The sequence below is a fragment of the Microcaecilia unicolor genome, chromosome 8 (genome assembly GCF_901765095.1).
Source record: "Microcaecilia unicolor chromosome 8, aMicUni1.1, whole genome shotgun sequence".
NCBI classification, from domain to species: Eukaryota; Metazoa; Chordata; class Amphibia; order Gymnophiona; family Siphonopidae; genus Microcaecilia; species Microcaecilia unicolor.
The window spans coordinates 3618368-3638659 of NC_044038.1; the positions used below are offsets into that span (position 1 = coordinate 3618368).

Here is a 20292-nt window from a genome sequence, read left to right on the forward strand (position 1 = left end):
TCCTGCCCCCAAAAGGCCATTAGATCACCAGGGTTCAACAATAAGGTACAGGAGGGGAGGGAATGTGAATAGAGTCATGTGGGTGGAGGGAGGCTGGAAGAAGATTGGGGAGCGGACAGGGAATCTGACTTTCTTGGAGGAAGGGTCAAGGTGATAGTGCGGTGCAGGTGTGGCAGGGCCGAGTTATATTTTGTCCTCTGTTGTCAAGGCAAATATGACAACCTTAGTAGAGTTAATGCACCAGAGATGGAATTAATTTAAACTCCAGAAACACACACATGCCACATAGGCAGCAATTTTTGTTTTGTTTAAGATTAAAATAGTGTGCAAGGAGACATTCGTGTCACGTGTGCCAAGTAAAAATGCAGAAGACTTGCCAGATTTCTAAGTCCCTAGAAGGCTAAAAGAGGAAATGAGATGCACAGTACATGTTTTGACGTTTATTGTGCAGCAATACAGTTGTTTTGGTCTTCTGATTATTTTCCATGAAAACCTAAGAAATGGACTGTTAGATGGCATCGAGCTTTGAACATACCTTCTTTGAAAGAGCAGGGATACGTCCCAATGCCACTTGGTCCATAATGGCAACATCACCCAGTCCCTGCACTGGACTAAGGCTGTTCTGGCAATTGTGAAAAAGGCATTTTACAATCCACTCTGGTAGCAGAAAGATGTAATGGGCCAGTTTCTGCTTATAAACATGACATTTCTTCATCCACTTGATACAAACTCCTGGGGTAGGAAGCTGCAGTATCTTTGTCTCCATTTTGTTTGACGATGCATTTGATTTTGCATATCAAAATGCTCTTCTGCTGATCCAACTAGCCCTGTCTTAATCATGCTTAAGCATTTGTGTTTGGGAAGAGTTTTCGCTGGCTGTGTTTAAGTGCCTTGAACATTTGACCCCTGACACAGGTGTATTTACACTGAAACACAGCCTGTGTCAGGTTGGATTAGTAAAGGTATTTTGATTGTCCCATTCTTGGTCCTTCTGTATCCTTGGACCCCCATCTTCAGCTATCTGTCTCCAATTAAAAGCATATGGTGCTACTACAAGGCAAGCATACCTGTACTCGGGGGGGGGGGGGGGGGGCAGCAGCTTTCAGACACAAGCAATGCTGTGCCAAGCCTGAAAACTTTAGTGGCCACAGCACTCTGGCAGTCATTGGCAGTGGGCTACCAGCTAGTCTGACTATAGGAAGTGAGAACGCAACAGATTCAGGTGGGTTAGAGGCAGGCTGATGTGGACAGCTTGGTATACTGCACTGGCATCACTAAGATTAACTAATTCTTATTTATTGACCTTTGAAATGAGGCTTCATTCACAATTCCCTTTCACTTGCAACAAAGCTAAGTAATCTTTGCAAAAAGTGCAATTTAGGACATGTACTAAAATGTTGCCCTTACGGTACAGTCAGGGTTAAATATGAACGTTTGTGGCACTTAAGGTTATTTAAATATACATATGACAAAGTCCAATAAAGTGTGACTGCCTCCTACTGGCTGCTCTGTTTCTTACTTTTTCCCCCTAGGAGAGAAGTTTGGACTTGTATTTCTGGGCTACAGCTGGACTGTTATGTACCAAGGAAAAAAAAAAAAGGCACCATTTCCCTCAAATGGCATATGCTGATGTACAAACCAGTGGGAGGCAACTTATATGAGAACCAAAGAGGCCTTTTTAGCTTAAAATAGTGCAAACGCAGAACTTCAGACCTCAGTTTGTAAAACCGAATCTCCTCCAGGCTGGGAGAGGGACACTTTTTCCACCGAGCACTGTTCCAGAGCCTGTGTGGACAAACTGCAGCCCATGAGTTGTACCGGTTGGACCTGCTAAGCATCGATAAAAATAAATCCCTAATGCAGTGTTTGCTCCAGCCCTCAGGGTAGTTTTCAGGATATCCACAATGAATATGCATGAGATATTTGCATGCAGCATCTCATTTGTATGCTAATCTCATGCATATTTGTTACAGATATCCTGACTGTGTGCCCCAAGGACAGATCCAGTCAGTCCATTTATAGACACCCTTCGAAACCAGTGGCCATTTTTAGTTATTGGTTCATACAGAACAAGGGTTGAATTGAGCCTCATGACTGGGTAGCCACCTCCACTCAAAGCAAGCAGCAGGCCCTGCTTCCCCCACCAATTCAATGGGCCACAAATTTTGCACAGTCCTGCTCTAGTGCATGTTATGAGACTGAAGGAGGGAGCTAGATTTCCTCAGACAGGGCAATTGTGCCAGTCTTGCAGGGGCCAGGCTGTGGATCCAAATTCAGAAAAAGCCTAGGATATTACCAAGGGTGGTTTTGTTTTGGGTTGAGAAGCCCTGCTCTACAGCTTAAACAGTCAGCCAGGTTTTCATGCTATCGACAATGCATATGCATGAACCAGATGTGCATGCCAAGTCTCATACAGATGCATTGTGGACATCCTGAAAGCTTGACTGGCTGAGTACCATGGGGAGAAGGCAGAAACTGCTTTCACAAAAACCAAACCACAGCTGAACAGCACTGCTTATAGGAATTTGAGATGCACTAATAGTAGAGCACCCTGTGGGGGGGGGGGGGGGGGGGGGGGGGGGGGTAGGATTCACTCATCCTTTCTGCTAACAGGGAACCTCATGTACTGATTGGTGCCAGAGCTGGGGGCTCTCATAATCGAAGTTGAGCAGGTTAACACCACTCATTCAGCCCCTGTAGAGCCTCCGTTTTAAATGCTTTCAGCATTAGGAGACTTTGGGTTTCTCAGAGTTCCTCATTGTGCTCAAGAACATGGGGAGAAGCTGGATCGGAAACCGAGTCACGAGCAAGTCAGGAGCAGGCACAATACAGCACAGCTTCTGGTTCCCTGCTGTGCTAATAACCCACACCAATGACTCCATGCAATTTCACACATTCTTATGAGATTCTACAAAAAACTGTTAAAAGAAGTTTTACACTGCAGCAAACACCAGATTGACACACTTTATTTTATTTATAACCATAGAAAAAGTGCAAGTATTAAGTTAAAGGAGTTTTCAGGCTGTCAGGTGCAGGATTATCCTCCAAACAGGTGGGATTTTTACCAGCAGGGTACTGTGGAAGTAAGTGACTAATAACAGACATGAAATTTTGATCATAGCCTGTTCAGGAAGTCATTCCTCCCACTATACTAAGGATCTCTGGGCTTTGACACCAGTCGGCAGTTGCCAGCATGGAGATGGAAGGGGAGGGGGAGATCTTGCAAGGCCTGTCCTAGGAGTCTAAATGTTGCTCTGAGAAACTTTTACAAATGCTCTCAGTTATTAGGACTTTTCACCAACTGTCTACTGTTTGTACTACAAACAGTCTCGATTTTCCAGGGACACACTGAGGACTAGTTATGCAGCCCAGACAGTGAGAGCAGGTAGGTACTGCTGGGAGGACTGCCTTCCCACTGACCCCCCCACCCTCCAGGCACAGCCAATCTAGCCCCTGAATGATATCATACAGTTGGTGTGGTTCTGTCAGAGCTAGAACTAGCCAACTCTTACAAGAAAAAGTATAAAGAAAAGCCAGATCTCTGAGCTGTGAAGCAGGAGACCAAAAAACTGCTTTACCAAATGGAGGGGGGGGGGGGGGGGGGGGGGAGCAGTGACACACCTGGTAAAGGCTCAAAGCAGGAAAACTGCTGGTTAACATGTTCCACTACAAAGGCCCTCTGTAAATTGCAGGCAGTGTGCTCAACTAGACACCTGTAAAAACCCTGCAGCACAAGCCAACTGCCTCCGTCAGAGGAGAGGAAAGGGCCCTCCTCATTTCCCTCGGATATTTCAAACCCAGAGGCATAACAGACAGGGGGCTAAACCGTGCCCTGAATTATCTGGGGCCAGAGAAAGCTGCAATGGGTCACATTCACATTCCCAGGGAATTCTAGATTCAAATCTTAGTCTTAATGTTTCAGTGATAGTAAAGTTTCAACACAGTTAAAAATGTTACTACTTAGGCCAAAGCCAAAAATTCAAGAGTACTCTCTATTCTGGATTCTCCCAGACTGCAAATGGAAGCCGCTATCAGCAGATATGAGGTTACTGACTGCACAGATCCAGAGAAGGCAGTCACTATACAGTTTTACAAGACCAGGCAACACGTGCACAGTCCTTCTGCCTGTCCATAAAGAGTCCACTATACAGCCACTAAAGAGAACCCTGAGATGTGGCTGGATTCAGGGTAGTAACCGCAGTGGACTGGCTACATGAGTTAAGCAGCAAGTGAAGTCCTTCCATCCAACATCATGGACAAGGGAAACGGAGGATCGGTAACATCAGGTCGACAGCCATAACCTCTGTGTCCGCTTCACATTCCTGAAGTCTGCACCAGCAAAAAGTCTCGGAACAGGTGAGTGCACGTTATACAAACTCTGTAAAGTCGTCCACTGAGGAGACCAGCCGAGTCCGCTGTCCTGTTTCAAAGGTGGTGCTGGATGCCTGCTGTCCCTGCTGAGGTGGTTTGCTTGGAAGTACAGGGTGAAGGTTGTACGGGAACATAGAATTTTGCTCTTGCAGTTCTTCGTGTATCTGGGAGAAAAAAAAATAGATTATTCTTAGATCCAGATTATAAATACAAGATATTTGGAGCTTTCAACCCATCCCAGAGATGGCTGCACTCTGTACAAAATAGGGTATGATACATACCTGTAGCAGTTGTTCTCCGAGGACAGCAGGCTGATTGTTCTCACGACTGGGTGACGTCCGCGGCAGCCCCCACCAACCGGAAATAAGCTTCGCGGGACGGTCGACACGCAGGGCACGCCCACCGCGCATGCGCGGCCGTCTTCCCGCCCGTGCGCGACCGCTCCCGCCAGTTGAATGACTAGCAAAAAATATGAAATACACAACTCCAAAGGGGAGGAGGGAGGGAAGGTGAGAACAATCAGCCTGCTGTCCTCGGAGAACAACTGCTACAGGTATGTATCATACCCTTTCTCCGAGGACAAGCAGGCTGCTTGTTCTCACGACTGGGGTATCCCTAGCTCTCAGGCTCACTCAAAACAAGAACCCAGGTCAATTGAACCTCGCAACGGCGAGGAAACAACAGAAATTGACCTACGAAGAACAACTAACTGAGAGTGCAGCCTGACCAGAATAAATTCGGGTCCTGGAGGGTGGAGTTGGATTTACACCCCAAACAGATTCTGCAGCACCGACTGCCCGAACCGACTGTCGCGTCGGGTATCCTGCTGGAGGCAGTAATGTGATGTGAATGTGTGGACAGATGACCACGTCGCAGCCTTGCAAATCTCTTCAATAGTGGCTGACTTCAAGTGGGCCACTGACGCTGCCATGGCTCTAACACTATGAGCCGTGACATGACCCTCAAGAGTCAGCCCAGCCTGGGCGTAAGTGAAGGAAATGCAATCTGCTAGCCAATTGGAGATGGTGCGTTTCCCGACAGCGACCCCTAGCCTGTTAGGGTCGAAAGAAACAAACAATTGGGCGGACTGTCTGTGGGGCTGTGTCCGCTCCAAGTAGAAGGCCAATGCTCTCTTGCAGTCCAATGTGTGCAACTGACGTTCAGCAGGGCGGGTATGCGGCCTGGGGAAGAATGTTGGCAAGACAATTGACTGGTTAAGATGGAACTCCGACACCACCTTCGGCAGGAACTTTGGGTGGGTGCGGAGCACTACTCTGTTGTGATGAAATTTGGTATATGGAGCATGAGCTACTAGGGCTTGAAGCTCACTGACCCTACGAGCTGAAGTAACTGCCACCAAGAAAATGACCTTCCAGGTCAAGTACTTCAGATGGCAGGTATTCAGTGGCTCAAAAGGAGGTTTCATCAGCTGGGTGAGGACGACGTTGAGATCCCATGACACAACAGGAGGCTTGATAGGGGGCTTTGACAAAAGCAAGCCTCTCATGAATCGAACGACTAAAGGCTCTCCAGAGATGGCTTTTCCTTCCACACGATAATGGTAAGCACTGATCGCACTAAGGTGATTCCTTACTGAGTTGGTCTTGAGGCCAGACTCTGATAAGTGCAGAAGGTATTCAAGCAGGTTCTGTGCAGGGCAAGAACGAGGTTCTAGGGCCATGCTCTCACACCACACGACAAACCTCCTCCACTTGAAAAAGTAACTCTTTTTAGTGGAATCCTTCCTAGAGGCAAGCAAGACCCGGGAGACACCCTCAGACAGACCCAACGCAGTGAAGTCTACGCCCTCAACATCCAGGCCGTGAGAGCCAGAGACTGGAGGTTGGGGTGCAGCAACGCTCCGTCGTTCTGCGAAATGAGAGTCGGAAAACACTCCAATCTCCACGGTTCTTCGGAGGACAACTCCAGAAGAAGAGGGAACCAGATCTGGCGGGGCCAAAAGGGCGCGATCAGAATCATGGTGCCGCGGTCTTGCTTGAGCTTCAGTAAGGTCTTCCCCACCAAAGGTATGGGAGGATAAGCATACAGGAGGCCGGTCCCCCAATGGAGGAGAAAGGCATCCGACGCTAGCCTGCCGTGTGCCTGAAGTCTGGAACAGAACAGAGGCAGCTTGTGGTTGGTCTGAGAGGCGAAAAGGTCCACCGAGGGGGTGCCCCACGCTCGGAAGATCTTGCGTACCACTCTGGCATGGAGCGACCACTCGTGCGGTTGCATGACTCTGCTCAGTCTGTCGGCCAGACTGTTGTTTACGCCTGCCAGGTACGTGGCTTGGAGGAGCATGCCGAACCGACACGCCCAACGCCACATCCCGACGGCCTCCTGGCACAGGGGGCGAGATCCGGTGCCCCCCTGCTTGTTGACGTAATACATTGCAACCTGATTGTCTGTCCGAATTTGGATAATTTGACAGGACAGCCGATCTCTGAAAGCCTTCAGTGCGTTCCAGATCGCTCGGAGCTCCAGGAGGTTGATCTGCAGATCCTTTTCCTGGAGGGACCACAGACCCTGAGTGTGGAGCCCATCGACATGGGCTCCCCACCCCAGGCGAGATGCATCCGTCGTCAGCACTTTCGTGGGCTGCGGAATTTGGAATGGACGTCCCAGGGTCAAATTGGTCCGGATGGTCCACCAGAGCAGTGAAGTGCGGCAACTGGTGGAGAGGCGGATGACATCTTCTAGATTCCCGGTGGCTTGAAACCACTGGGAAGCTAGGGTCCATTGAGCAGATCTCATGTGAAGACGAGCCATGGGAGTCACATGAACTGTGGAGGCCATATGACCCAGAAGTCTCAACATCTGCCGAGCTGTGACCTGCTGAGACGCTCTGGTCTGCGAAGCCAGGGCCAAGAGATTGGTAGCCCTCGCTTCGGGAAGGTAGGCCTGAGCCGTCTGGGTATTCAGCAGCGCTCCTATGAATTCCAGAGACTGAGTAGGCTGGAGATGGGACTTTGGGTAATTTATCACAAACCCCAGCAGCTCCAGAAGTTGAATAGTGCACTGCATGGACCGGAGGGCTCCTGCCTCCGAGGTGCTCTTGACCAGCCAATCGTCGAGATATGGGAACACGTGCACTCCCAGCTTGCGTAGATACGCCGCCACCACCACGAGGCACTTTGTAAACACTCGTGGGGCAGAGGCGAGCCCAAAGGGCAGCACACAATACTGAAAGTGCCGTGCGCCCAGGCGGAATCTGAGATACTGTCTGTGAGCTGGCAGTATCGGGATGTGAGTGTATGCGTCCTTTAAATCCAGGGAACATAGCCAATCGTTTTTCTGAATCATTGGCAGAAGGGTGCCCAAGGAAAGCATCCTGAACTTTTCTTTGACCAGGAATTTGTTCAGGCCTCTCAGGTCTAGGATGGGACGCATCCCCCCTGTTTTCTTTTCCACAAGGAAGTACCTGGAATAGAATCCCTGCCCTTCCTGCCCGGGTGGTACGGGCTCGACCGCATTGGCGCTGAGAAGGGCGGAGAGTTCCTCTGCAAGTACCTGCTTGTGAAGGGAGCTGAAAGACTGAGCTCCCGAAGGACAATTTGGAGGCAGGGAGGCCAAATTCAGGGCGTATCCGCACCGCACTATTTGGAGAACCCACTGGTCGGAGGTTATGAGAGGCCACCTTTGGTGAAAAAATTTTAACCTCCCTCCGACCGGCAGATCGTCCGGTACGGACACTTGTAGGGCGGCTATGTTCCCGTGGATCCAGTCAAAAGCCCGTCCCCGGCTTTTGCTGTGGAGGCGCAGGGGGCTGCTTAGGCGCACGCTGTTGACGAGAACGAGCGCGCTGGGGCTGTCCCTGTGCCTGGCGAGGCCTTCGGGCCGGCTGGTTGTACCTACGCTTTGCAAAAGAATAGGGTGCAGCCTGCCGTGCCCGGGAAAAACGCCCACCCGTGGGGGCGGGTGCTGAAGGCGCCCGGTGGGAGAGCTTGTCGAGAGCGGTTTCCCGCTGATGCAGTTGGTCCACCATCTGCTCGACCTTCTCACCGAAAATGTTATCCCCCCGGCAAGGGACGTCAGCCAGTCTCTGCTGGGTGCGGTTGTCCAGGTCAGAGGCACGCAGCCATGAGAGCCTGCGCATCACTATACCTTGGGCCGCAGCGCGAGATGCCACGTCACAGGTGTCAAAAATCCCCCTGGACAGGAACTTTCTGCACGCCTTCAGCTGCCTGACCACCTCCTGATAAGGCCTGGACTGCTCCGGCGGGAGCTTATCGACCAGGTCCGCCAGCTGTTGCACATTGGTCCGCATGTGAATGCTCATATAGAGCAGGTAAGATTGGATGCGGGTCACGAGCATGGAGGATTGGTAGGCCTTCCTCCCAAATGAGTCCAGAGTGCGAGACTCCCGCCCCGGGGGCGCCGAGGCGGTATCCCTCGAACTCCGTGCCCTCTTGAGAGCAGAATCCACGACCGCTGAGTCATGGGGCAACTGGGGCCGCATGAGCTCTGGGTCAGAGTGGATCCTGTACTGGGACTCTGCTTTCTTGGGAATGGTGGGATTAGTTAGTGGTCGCACCCAGTTCCGGAGCAGCGTCTCCTTCAGGACATTGTGCAGCGGTACCGTGGAGGACTCTCTAGGTGGTGATGGATAGTCGAGGACCTCGAGCATCTCGGCCCTCGGCTCTTCCACAGAGACCACGGGAAAGGGAATGCTTATAGACATATCCCGCACAAAGGAGGCAAAGGAGAGACTCTCAGGAGGTGAGAGCTTCCTCTCCGGTGACGGCGTGGGGTCCGAGGGAAGGCCCGTAGACTCCTCTGAGGAGAAATATCTCGGGTCCTCCTCTTCCCCCCACGAGTCCTCATCCTCGGTATCGGACATGAGCTCATGTAGCTGCGTCCGGTACCGGGCCCGGCTCGACGTCGAGGCACCGAGGTCTCGGTGTCGTCGAGCGGTGGACTCCCGCGCCAGCGGGGACGGAGCTCCCTCCATCGACGTCGACGGGGACTCCACCTGCGTGGCTGTCGAGACCGGCACCGCAAGCGGCGGCGGTGTCGACTGCCCCGGCGCCGGGCTAGAGCTCGCCGGCGCCACAGTCATCGGCGCCGAGGGCGCAAGCACCCCCGGCGCCGGCACAGCCTGGCGCATCAGCCCTTCCAGGATCCCCGGAAGGATGGCTCTGAGGCACTCGTCCAGGCCCGCTGCCGGGAAAGGCGGTGGGGCCGGTAAGGGTGTCGGTGCCGGAAGCTGCTGGGGGCCAGGAGACGGCACCGAGGTGCCGGAACCCCGACGCGTCGGTACCTCCACCACCGACGGAGATCTCTCCTCTCTGCGATGACGCTTCGGCGTCGACTCCTCTTCAGGGTGCACCGAGGGCTCCCGGTGACGGCGCTTCTTGTCTTTTTTCCGGTGCACGTCACCGGTGCCGGAGGGCATGGAGGAGGAGGAGGTCGATCCCCCTCGGTCTCGGGGTACCGGGTCCGACAGGGTTCGGTCCCGTGGCTCACGAGTTGAGGGAGTGACCGGGGGCCGACTGCCCACGCGGTCTCTCTACCCCACTCTCGCCGGCGGACCGGCGGGCCGACGGGACCTGTTCTCCTGGGGTCGCTGCCATCGGTGCCGATGTCTCGGGCATCGATACCGGTACCGAAGAACCGGTCTTCGATACCGATGCCGTCGAGGTCGACGTCGAGGGGCCGGCGCAAGTTCCAAAAAGACGGTCCCGCAGAACTTGCCTCGCAACCTGAGTCCGTTTCCGGAGACCGAGACACAAAACGCACGACTTGAGATTGTGCTCCGGCCCGAGGCACTGGAGGCACCAAGCGTGGGTGTCGGTCTGCGAGATCGGCCGGCCGCAGCGACCACACTTTTTAAATCCACTCGGGACCTTCGAGGACATCGACGGAAAAATCGCGTCGGCGAAGTCAAAGTCGGCAATGGTGGCTAAAATCACACCACGAAAACTGAAACCGACCGAGCGGCCACTAGGCCGCAACGAGGCGTCCGCGCAAAATTCTTTTTTTTTTTTTTTTTTTTTTTTAAAAGAGAAAAAGAAGAAGAAGAGGCCGAACAGGCCAAAAGCGACGATCCGCGTAAACGCGGTCGAAAAAATCCGGCGGCTGAAACGAGAGAGAGGGGAAAACACAACTCTCTCAGTCGCGGAAAAAAAGTAACTGGCGGGAGCGGTCGCGCACGGGCGGGAAGACGGCCGCGCATGCGCGGTGGGCGTGCCCTGCGTGTCGACCGTCCCGCGAAGCTTATTTCCGGTTGGTGGGGGCTGCCGCGGACGTCACCCAGTCGTGAGAACAAGCAGCCTGCTTGTCCTCGGAGAAATAAAGAAGTACTAAACACAAAACCAGGAAACTTGTCAAGCGACTCAAAGCATTTAGGGCTCCTTTTATTAAAGCTTAGCATGTGTTAACTGCCACGTGGCCTCATAGGTATAAAATAGGCCATGCATTTAACTTTAGTAAAAGTACACTCAAGATACTCCGGACTGTTAAAGCCAAGGAGAGTCAAATCATGCAGCTATTCTGTACACTCCAGGCTGTAAAAGGGTAAGTCTAGAAAGCTTCTCTATACACAAAGAACGATTTTTATAAAACTGAGCAACTGTATATTCAAACGTGTGGGATAAACAAAGGAATCCTGTTCAGAAGGAATGGATCCTCAGGAGCATAACAGAAATTAGGTGGCAGAGCCGGTGGTGGGAGGCAGGGCAGCCCTGCCTCCCACCACCGGCTCTGGCACAGACCGTATAAGTCTGCCCAGCACTATCCCTGCCTCCCACCACCGGCTCTGGCACAGACCGTATAAATCTACCCAGCACTAGCCCTGCCTCCCAACCACCAGCCCCGCCTCCCACCACCGGCTCTGGCACAGACCGTATAAGTCTGCCCAACACTAGCCCCGCCTCCCACCACCGGCTCTGGCACAGACCGTATAAGTCTGCCCAGCACTAGCCCCGCCTCCCAACCACCAGCCCCGCCTCCCACCACTGGCTCTGGCACAGACCGTACAAGTCTGCCCAGCACTATCCCCGCCTCCCAACCACCGGCTCTGGCACAGACTGTACAAGTCTGCCCAGCACTATCCCCGCCTCCCACCACCGGCTCTGGCACAGAGTGTACAAGTCTGCCCAGCACTATCCCCGCCTCCCACCACCGGCTCTGGCACAGACCGTATAAATCTGCCCAGCACTAGCCCTGCCTCCCAACCACCAGCCCCGCCTCCCACCACTGGCTCTGGCACAGACCGTACAAGTCTGCCCAGCACTATCCCCGCCTCCCAACCACCGGCTCTGGCACAGACTGTACAAGTCTGCCAACCACCAGCCCCGCCTCCCACCACCGGCTCTGGCACAGACCGTATAAGTCTGCCCAACACTAGCCCCGCCTCCCACCACCGGCTCTGGCACAGACCGTATAAGTCTGCCCAGCACTAGCCCCGCCTCCCAACCACCAGCCCCGCCTCCCACCACTGGCTCTGGCACAGACCGTACAAGTCTGCCCAGCACTATCCCCGCCTCCCAACCACCGGCTCTGGCACAGACTGTACAAGTCTGCCAACCACCAGCCCCGCCTCCCACCACCGGCTCTGGCACAGACCGTATAAGTCTGCCCAACACTAGCCCCGCCTCCCACCACCGGCTCTGGCACAGACCGTATAAGTCTGCCCAGCACTAGCCCCGCCTCCCAACCACCAGCCCCGCCTCCCACCACTGGCTCTGGCACAGACCGTACAAGTCTGCCCAGCACTATCCCCGCCTCCCAACCACCAGCCCCGCCTCCCACCACCGGCTCTGGCACAGACCGTATAAGTCTGCCCAACACTAGCCCCGCCTCCCACCACCGGCTCTGGCACAGACCGTATAAGTCTGCCCAGCACTAGCCCCGTCTCCCAACCACCAGCCCCGCCTCCCACCACTGGCTCTGGCACAGACCATACAAGTCTGCCCAGCACTATCCCCGCCTCCCAACCACCAGCTCCGGCACAGACCGTATAAGTCTGCCCAGCACTAGCCCCGCCTCCCAACCACCAGCCCCGCCTCCCAACCACCGGCTCTGGCACAGACTGTACAAGTCTGCCAACCACCAGCCCCGCCTCCCACCACCGGCTCTGGCACAGACCGTATAAGTCTGCCCTGCCTCCCACCACCGGCTCCATCAAACCTGGTTGGCTCTATTCAACACTTTACTGCATATTGGTGCAGAGCACTGCTGCCAGGATAATAGTACAGAAGAAACCTGCATTTCCTCCACGCACCATGATACAAACCCAAGTACTGCAGGCAGTAGTCAGTGTGGCCACACAGGGTAATTGTGTCTTCAGAGACATTTCTATGTATCCCTTGTTGCAGTCTACCACACCCTCACCAGAAAAGCAACACCGACATCTTATGAGAAGATTCTGCAGCTGGTCTGCCCCCTTCTTCCACAATTTCAACAATTAATGAAACCATACCCTGGGTCGAAGTTTCTTGATATGGCGCAACCTAGCAATCCACTTGGATGGGTAAATGTCAGTGGGATTAGATCTGCTGTGATGAACCTGTGATGCCATCTGAAAGGGAAAACAAAAAAAAAGGACACCATTTGTTATATACACTTGGTGAGACACTTTCTGCAAACACTGAACTTTGAAGCGTTCAAGACTGAAGCTTGGTGGCCAGAGCCCTGGCAGTGCTTACGTTTGAGTGCAATGCCATCTGACGAGCAAGGAAAGGTAGGTTTTTATCAGAGACAATTTTGGCAACACTGGTATCCACAAGTCCTTCCATATCTAGAGAAAAGAAATGAGAACATTTTAAATTCTAATCTGACGCTTCAGAATGTGTCAATTCCCCCACCCGCAATCTTTCAGGTCCCTCGGATAGGAAAATACTGAACCTAATTACAATGCACAACGTTAAGCTGTTGCAATTCTCCAGCATCCTGTAAATGCCTAGGCTACAGTTTGCCATCTCAGCCCTGGAGTACTCTTTTGCCAGTCAGATTTTCAGGATCTCCAGTCTTGTGCATATTCACTGAATATCCTGAAAACCAGACTAGCAAGGGGGTAAGTCCAGGACTGACTTGGGAAACACTGGCCTAGGACACCTCAAAGGGTAGTGGCAGAAGTCTTCCCATATCCCACCCAGGAGACTTGCAGAAATTAAAAGTAGGGGGGGGGGGGGAATGAATCTTACCTTTACGACACTGTAAGGTTACCAGGTTACTTTCATAATCTAGAGGCTTGATGACCACATGCACAAAATTGAATTGACCCTGGAGAAGGATACAACACAATAAATTGGACACATCCACATACAATATGAAACAAGCTTAAAATGTGAAAGATTCAAAGACTGCTCAAAACCACTAAGACACAGCTGTCTACCTGGAGCGGTGACAAAGAATGATTGGTTTCTCCTCTCCCTCTTGAGTGAGTGTTGCTTTCCTAACTAAAGCGGTATATCAATCAAACATCAGAGACCTTTGGTTCCTCACCTAAACTTCCCAGTACCCCACTCTGCTCTTCCTCTTTCCTGCCCCCTCTATTCCCCCCCCCCCCCCCCCGTCTTCTTTACGATAACTGCGTAGATATACTGCAAAAGGTTTAACATATTTCAACAAGAGTTTTTATAACCTTAGAACCTCAATATACTGCCCAGATTTCTAGGGCTACAGAGGGTCCTTACAAGAGGCTGATCATACCAGAAGTAGCAAGAGCCATACCCTGATCGTTCCCAGCTTGAAGTACTCCCCGGAGTCATTGTAAATCACATTCACAAAATTATTGCCCACGTGTCTCTTCTTGTTGCTGCGACCTGGATCTACGTCATTGTTCGGCATCAGCGTTGTGATGTGGAAGATCGCTGCAGAAAGAGCAGGCAAAAAAAAAGCTGAAGCCAGAGAAGCACTTCTCAAATCACACTTAGCACATTACTCCCGTGATCATGCACAGTTGTGCAGCTGTGAAAAAGGAACTCCTATCAAAATAAACATATGGAAAATGCATAAAAAGAATGCTGGACCATAAGAACTTCTTGTTAAGATGTTACATGTTATCATGCACACATTACATGTACTAAGTTTGATCATGCAACCATAAAAGGCATACAAATTATTCCTACAAGGGACAAGAGTCTTAGAAAAACAAGACCATGGAATCCACTCTAGGAAGCTGCAATTTTTCTCCTCCGTATGCGAGCCATGGCTCTTTCCACTCAGTCCCATTCTGCTGTATTTAGGTGAATGTCTGGATGCATCAGGAAGGCCTTAGAAGGACCTCTAAGCCCCCTGATCGACAAAGATGGAACTCCTAATGCTGAAGCACAAGACTCCTCAATGGAAAGAGCTGCCAGTGCCTCAGAAATAAGAGCTTCTCTTTATGAAATAAACTCAGTACTTTCGAATCATCTCCCTCCTCTGAATAGACCAAAGCTACATCAGTTGAAGGAGAGAGCCTCCTCATCTGCCTACGCCTGGAGGTCTAAATGAGATCTCTTAGGTGCAGCGGGACGAGAAACTGAAGCACCTTGATGCAACTCTGTCCCTGCTTCAGTAAACAGGCCTGGGTTAAAAGCCCATCTTTGGCCACCTTTAAATCTAGACTGAAAGCCCACCTCTAACATTGCTTTCGACTCATAACCACCTACCCTTCCTGTACACATTCATTGATTTGCTTACTTTTATTTTTTGTCTATTAGATTGTAAGCTCTTTGAGCAGGGACTGTCTTTGTTCTATGTTTGTGCAGCGCTGCGTACGCCTTGTAGCGCTATAGAAATGCTAAATAGTAGTAGTAGTATATTTCTAACCCACAATAGCCTCCAAGAAGTTCAATGTGGTTTACAAATCAATAGAACTAGGCATACCTGAGGATTACATTGTCAGTGGGGGAGGGGGGGAGTTAATTGTCCAACAAACTGCCATTGGCAATGCTTTTATTATTAAATTTATTTACTGGCTTTTTGAAGGAATTCACTTAAAGCAGCGTACACTTGCCTATAGCAAGTACCGATATCACAAATTTACCAAATAGTTTTAACATCTTTCTGAGCCGATTATGATTCAATGAGTTCCACAATAGGTGGCTCAATATGAAAAACCTGCTGCAAATATTTTACACAATCTTCTTAGAGTGAGGGTAATGCAAACATGTAAGATCTGACAAACCTCAGAATGTCTAGTTGGTAAATCAATAAGTTGGAACATGTATTCTGGAGTTAATCCCAAGACTATTAAATGAACCAGAAAGCAAAACTACAAGCTCATTTAATGAATTTCAAGAAAATGTTATTCTATCAAATGTAGAAAATCTAAAACTCAGACATTTGTATTTTGCAATATCTAATTTTTTTTTTTTGGACACATTCTTCAAAGTCTGTTTAAAATGTAACAGAATGGGGGGGGGGGGGGGGAAGAAGAGAGATACCTTGCATTATGTCATCATGCCAGCAGTAGGTAAACTGACCATCTTCACCAAACTCATCCAGACCTCCAAGGAAAATCTTATCAGGCTGGGTTTCCCGTAGCTCAATGAGCTTCCCTAAACCAGTGAGGAACTCAGTGTACCTGTATGAGCCATGCTCATTGGACAGAATGGCCCGCTCGTTCGTAGCCTGTGGGTGAAAAGGAAAGAATCACTGGCTTGCCAGATCCCAACTGGAAGTGCAGCATGTGAGAATCAAAGTTCAATTATAGCAACCTGACATCAAATCACAAACCAACAGGTCAACACTACATTGTCTGTTTTTTTTTTTCCTTTTTTAAACCACATGCTTGCAATATTTCTACTTCCTTTACCAAGCCAAAAAAAAAAGTGTTTTCAATAATCAATAGGCTTTTAAATAATTTTAACCCATATATAGACAATTTGTTCAATCTTCAGTACATGTACAACTGTGGTCAAACACCAAATAGATGTTAAGACTTTTGGAAAAGAATAAAGGAAAATACCTAGAATATCATGATGAAATTACATGTTGAGTATTGTGTGCATTTCTGATGCTTCATCAGGGAGGTTGGGGGGGGGGGGGGGGGGGGTTGTCAAAATATGTACCAGACTCACTTTGTAGTTTACATGCTTTTTATTTGCTCAATAAATATATTTTCAACAAGAGATAACAGAAATAGAGAAGAGCAACCAGAAAGACAGTAGAAGGAACAGCTTTCCTAGATTAAACAGGTAAATATGGAATAACTAAGTTTTGATCTGCTGGTTGGTAGTTTAATGGAGTATATATTTTTGCATTGATGTTAAAAGGGTTTGTTTTTTCACTCCTCACAACCAAGCTGTGGAATATTGCTGGGTTTGATGCCTTGACCACATGCTGTAGCAGCAAAGTTTGAGGAAGGGTTTAGACAAATTCCAGTAAGAAACCGCCAACCACCATTAGCCAGGCAGATTTTACAGATGTTGTAAAGAAAGAAACGACAGGTCTTGGCGATCTGCTGGATATGAGTAGAGAAGGAGAGAGACGAGTCAAAGACCCCAAGGTTTTGAGCTGAGGAGACAGGGAGAATGAGAGAGCCATCAACAAATAGAAAACGGGGGGAAAAATGAGAAGCTCGGTTTTGGTCATGTTTAATTTCAGGTGGCATTGAGACATCCAGACAGCAATGTCAGACAAGCACGCTGAAACTTTGGTTTGGATGCAAGGTGAGATATCAGGGGTAGAAAGGTAGATTTGGGAGTCATCAGCATAGAGATGGTAGGAAAAGCCATGGGATGAGATTAATGAACCAAGGGAAGAAGTGTAGATAGAAAAGAGGAGGGGACCAAGAACAGAACCCTGAGGTACGCCGACAGGCAGAGGGATAGAAGTAGGATCCACCCGAGACAGACCTTTGTTCTAACCCAAAATGGGAATTCTTACATTCTTAAAGCAGCAAGCATAGGCATATTAGACAAGTGTAGAGGTATACCTAAGCAGAATGACGAAGACACAAGCTTGCACTTTTCCTGATTTTATTAACCGACCTAGGGAGTGCAAAAGACCAAGAACCCACATTGTTATTTCTTTGCTTTCCTGAACTGAATCAGCTCAAACTAGTATGTTATCAAGGACTTCTCTCACCAACTCTTAAAATACGACTCAAGGCAAGTTACATCAATTGAAATAAGAGGCCGACAGTTATTAGGAATTACATATAACAAAATAAATGCACTGGAACATGAAGGTATGCTTCCGAGATCCAAGATGCCAGAAGTCACCAGGCCTTACTGGTGCAATGACATATCTCAGAGTTTCTATCTTGAAAAGAGGAACTTTCAAGAAGCGATTCACTCCAAGGTCTAGAATGGGACAAAAAAAAAAAAAAAAAAAATTCTTCCTGGAACCACGAAGTAAATTGAATACCTTTTGGCTCCTCATTTGTCCCTGGAAACTGGAACTACCATTCCCAGGCTGAAAGGCTATTAAAGTGTGGGTGTACCATTGCAGAGCCTTCAATCTGAACGTGGACAGGTTGGTGGCGTACTTGGGCTTTCCAGGCAGCTACTTCAGCTTCACCGTGGACTTCTTTGCTCCCGATCGCACCTTGACATTTTTGCTGGTGGGAGCCCCCAAACAAATACATCCCAGGTGGGAATTGTGGAAGGAGGCCCCAAGTGCTCAAGTGCAGCTGGAAGCAAAATAGGACTTGCCAGCCAATTATTTGACTTTTTTTTTTTTTTAAATTCTTTATTTATAAGTTTTGACATTTATATCAAACATAAATGCATTGAAATATCAGAAATATAATAAAATGTATGACATAATACTTTATATCATTCAAAAATAAGGAAAAGAAATTATATAATTTGTCCACAATTATTTGGTCAAGATACTAAGAAATAGTTCAAATGGAAAATTATAATAAATTAACAATTTACTAACAGATGGGAGCAACAAATGTACACAGCCGATATTCAGCATATTTAAACTAAGGGAGTGCCTCCTCGGTAGGAACAGCCTTTTCCCTTGATTCAATAAACTCCAATAACTTCTTGGGAGTAAAGAAGACAGTTCACCAGATCAATTGAAATACAACATTTACAAGGAAATCTCAGCACCAATGTGCCTCCTAATTTTAACACCCTAGATTTATACAAAAGAAATTCTTTTCTCCTCTTCTGTGTGACCCTTGCTAAATCTGGGAACACTTGAATCTTTTGTCCCATGAAAGAATCGTTAATATGTCGAAAATATAACCGAAGAATATTGTTTCGGTCAAACTCTAGGGCAAAAGTTACCAACAATGTAGTTCTTTCAGATATCAGTTCGAGAGAGTTCTCCAAGAATTCTGTTAAATTTAATATAGTGCCAGGAGCTGTTTGAGGTTGTTCATTTAATTGAGCAGATCTACCGGCTATGTATTGGGTTCTCGTTATGGGGGGAACCCCTCCACTGGAATCCCCAATACCTCAGTACAGTATTTCTTAAGCATATCTGTAGGATTTATCAATGGTGATTTCGGAAAATTCAAAAGTCTCAAATTGTTCCTGCGCGCATTATTTTTGACTCTTAAGACCAGTGTTATTACCAACTCCCTTTCGGAGTTTCATTTGTTTACACAGCCAGTGAAGGTCAGTTTGGCTTCTAGACCACCAGTGTTATTACCAACTCCCTTCTTGAATTTTGTTTGTTGTCCTGGTCTCTCGAGTCATTGACCCACTTCCCTTCACATTTGCTTCTACATTACCACCATCTGCTGAAGACAAAATAGTGAAGAGCTCAGGCTGCACGGACAAAGATTACAGCTCTTGTTCTGTCTCCATCAACAGATATAACCCATATGTTCTGGAATGGTCCATTTTGGATGCTAAGGAGCACCTTTTTCTAAAATCTTGGAGAAAAGTGGGAGATTAGAAACTGGTATCCTTCTCAATAAGGAAAACGTTAATGGGAAGAGAAAAAAACAAAACAAAAACTCTGAAAAGTAGTGCCTCGGGATGTTGAAGAGGAGGTAGAGAGAGAATTCACAGCAAACAGTACAATAGATAAACACAATACCACCTCTATGTTTACCTATTTGAGTCTGATACACTGGAAAAGCTAGGACAGGCTTCATACAAAAGGGAGAAGGTCTCCCCTTCTTAAGCCATGTTTAAGAAATACCAAGGAAACCCAAGCTATGATCCTCTATAAAAGAGTAACCAGAGGAACTTTTCCCTGAAGTGATCTGGTATTCACCAGCAGGAAAAAGTAGAGGCTGGCCAAAGACGAATCACCACTGGAGATATAAATCCAACAGTCTTTGATAAATAAGAGACCCGACACGGGCCGTATTTTGACGCACGAGAGTCTACATCGGGGTCAAACAGTAAACTCCAAATCAAGTAGCAGGACTGCAGCCCTGTTCGTGACTACAGATGTATGCAAATACCTCTGTATTCAAAGCAAGCAGACCAGCTTCTTGCAACGACTGTAGAAATAACAACAACAACAACAAAAAATCGCAAATATATTCACCAGACCACCTTGGAGAAGACACTGGGAATGGACTAAAAGGGTCCAACAGTATCTCCCACCATTGCAGGAATGAAATGAAAATAAGATACCAGAGGTGAATAAATTCAGATTGTCCAGATTGGTTAAATCAAATTAAGGAACCTGCAAGGGAGGTTCAGGAAACAGTCCTGCAAGGGTTTTTGTGTTTCAGCTGTTTTGAAAAACAAAACAAGTCAGATAGCGGAGCTGACACCACTTAAAGCATCAGAGGCACTAAAAGAAAAGTGTTAATGGCCACCACCAATAAGATTTCCCGTCTGAGTGACAAAATTAGATGACTAAGCGTCAAATCGAAGACCCCAAAACTCCATAGAAGAGAAGGCAAAATAAGGGAAAGAAAAGCCCCAAGGTGCAAAAAAGCAATTCTACCTTAGTGAAAAGTAAAGTCAAGCTGGAAAGACATAGCTTTCCGCCTGCCAGACATGGCTGAAGCCTCCACATCCTCCAGCACAGCCAGCTGAGGGTAAAGACACAAGGGCTTGTGAA

The 20292-nt window shown here is 48.8% G+C and overlaps 1 protein-coding gene across 10 annotated transcripts in view; it reads right to left on the reverse strand.

Annotated features, from left to right (window-relative positions):
• Nucleotides 1-2950: 2950 nt before the first annotated feature.
• The window catches only part of TSC2 (TSC complex subunit 2), a 92071-nt gene continuing 74729 nt past the window's right edge, over nt 2951-20292 (reverse strand). For all 10 annotated transcript variants that reach the window (XM_030213656.1, XM_030213655.1, XM_030213654.1 and 7 more), the window contains 6 exons: nt 15747-15933; nt 14047-14186; nt 13518-13596; nt 13020-13111; nt 12794-12892; nt 2951-4535 (listed from right to left, as the gene is read on the reverse strand). In XM_030213656.1, coding sequence (XP_030069516.1) covers nt 4368-4535; nt 12794-12892; nt 13020-13111; nt 13518-13596; nt 14047-14186; nt 15747-15933 — 765 coding nt within the window. In that variant the 3' untranslated portion in view covers nt 2951-4367. The remainder of the gene's footprint in view (nt 4536-12793; nt 12893-13019; nt 13112-13517; nt 13597-14046; nt 14187-15746; nt 15934-20292) is intronic.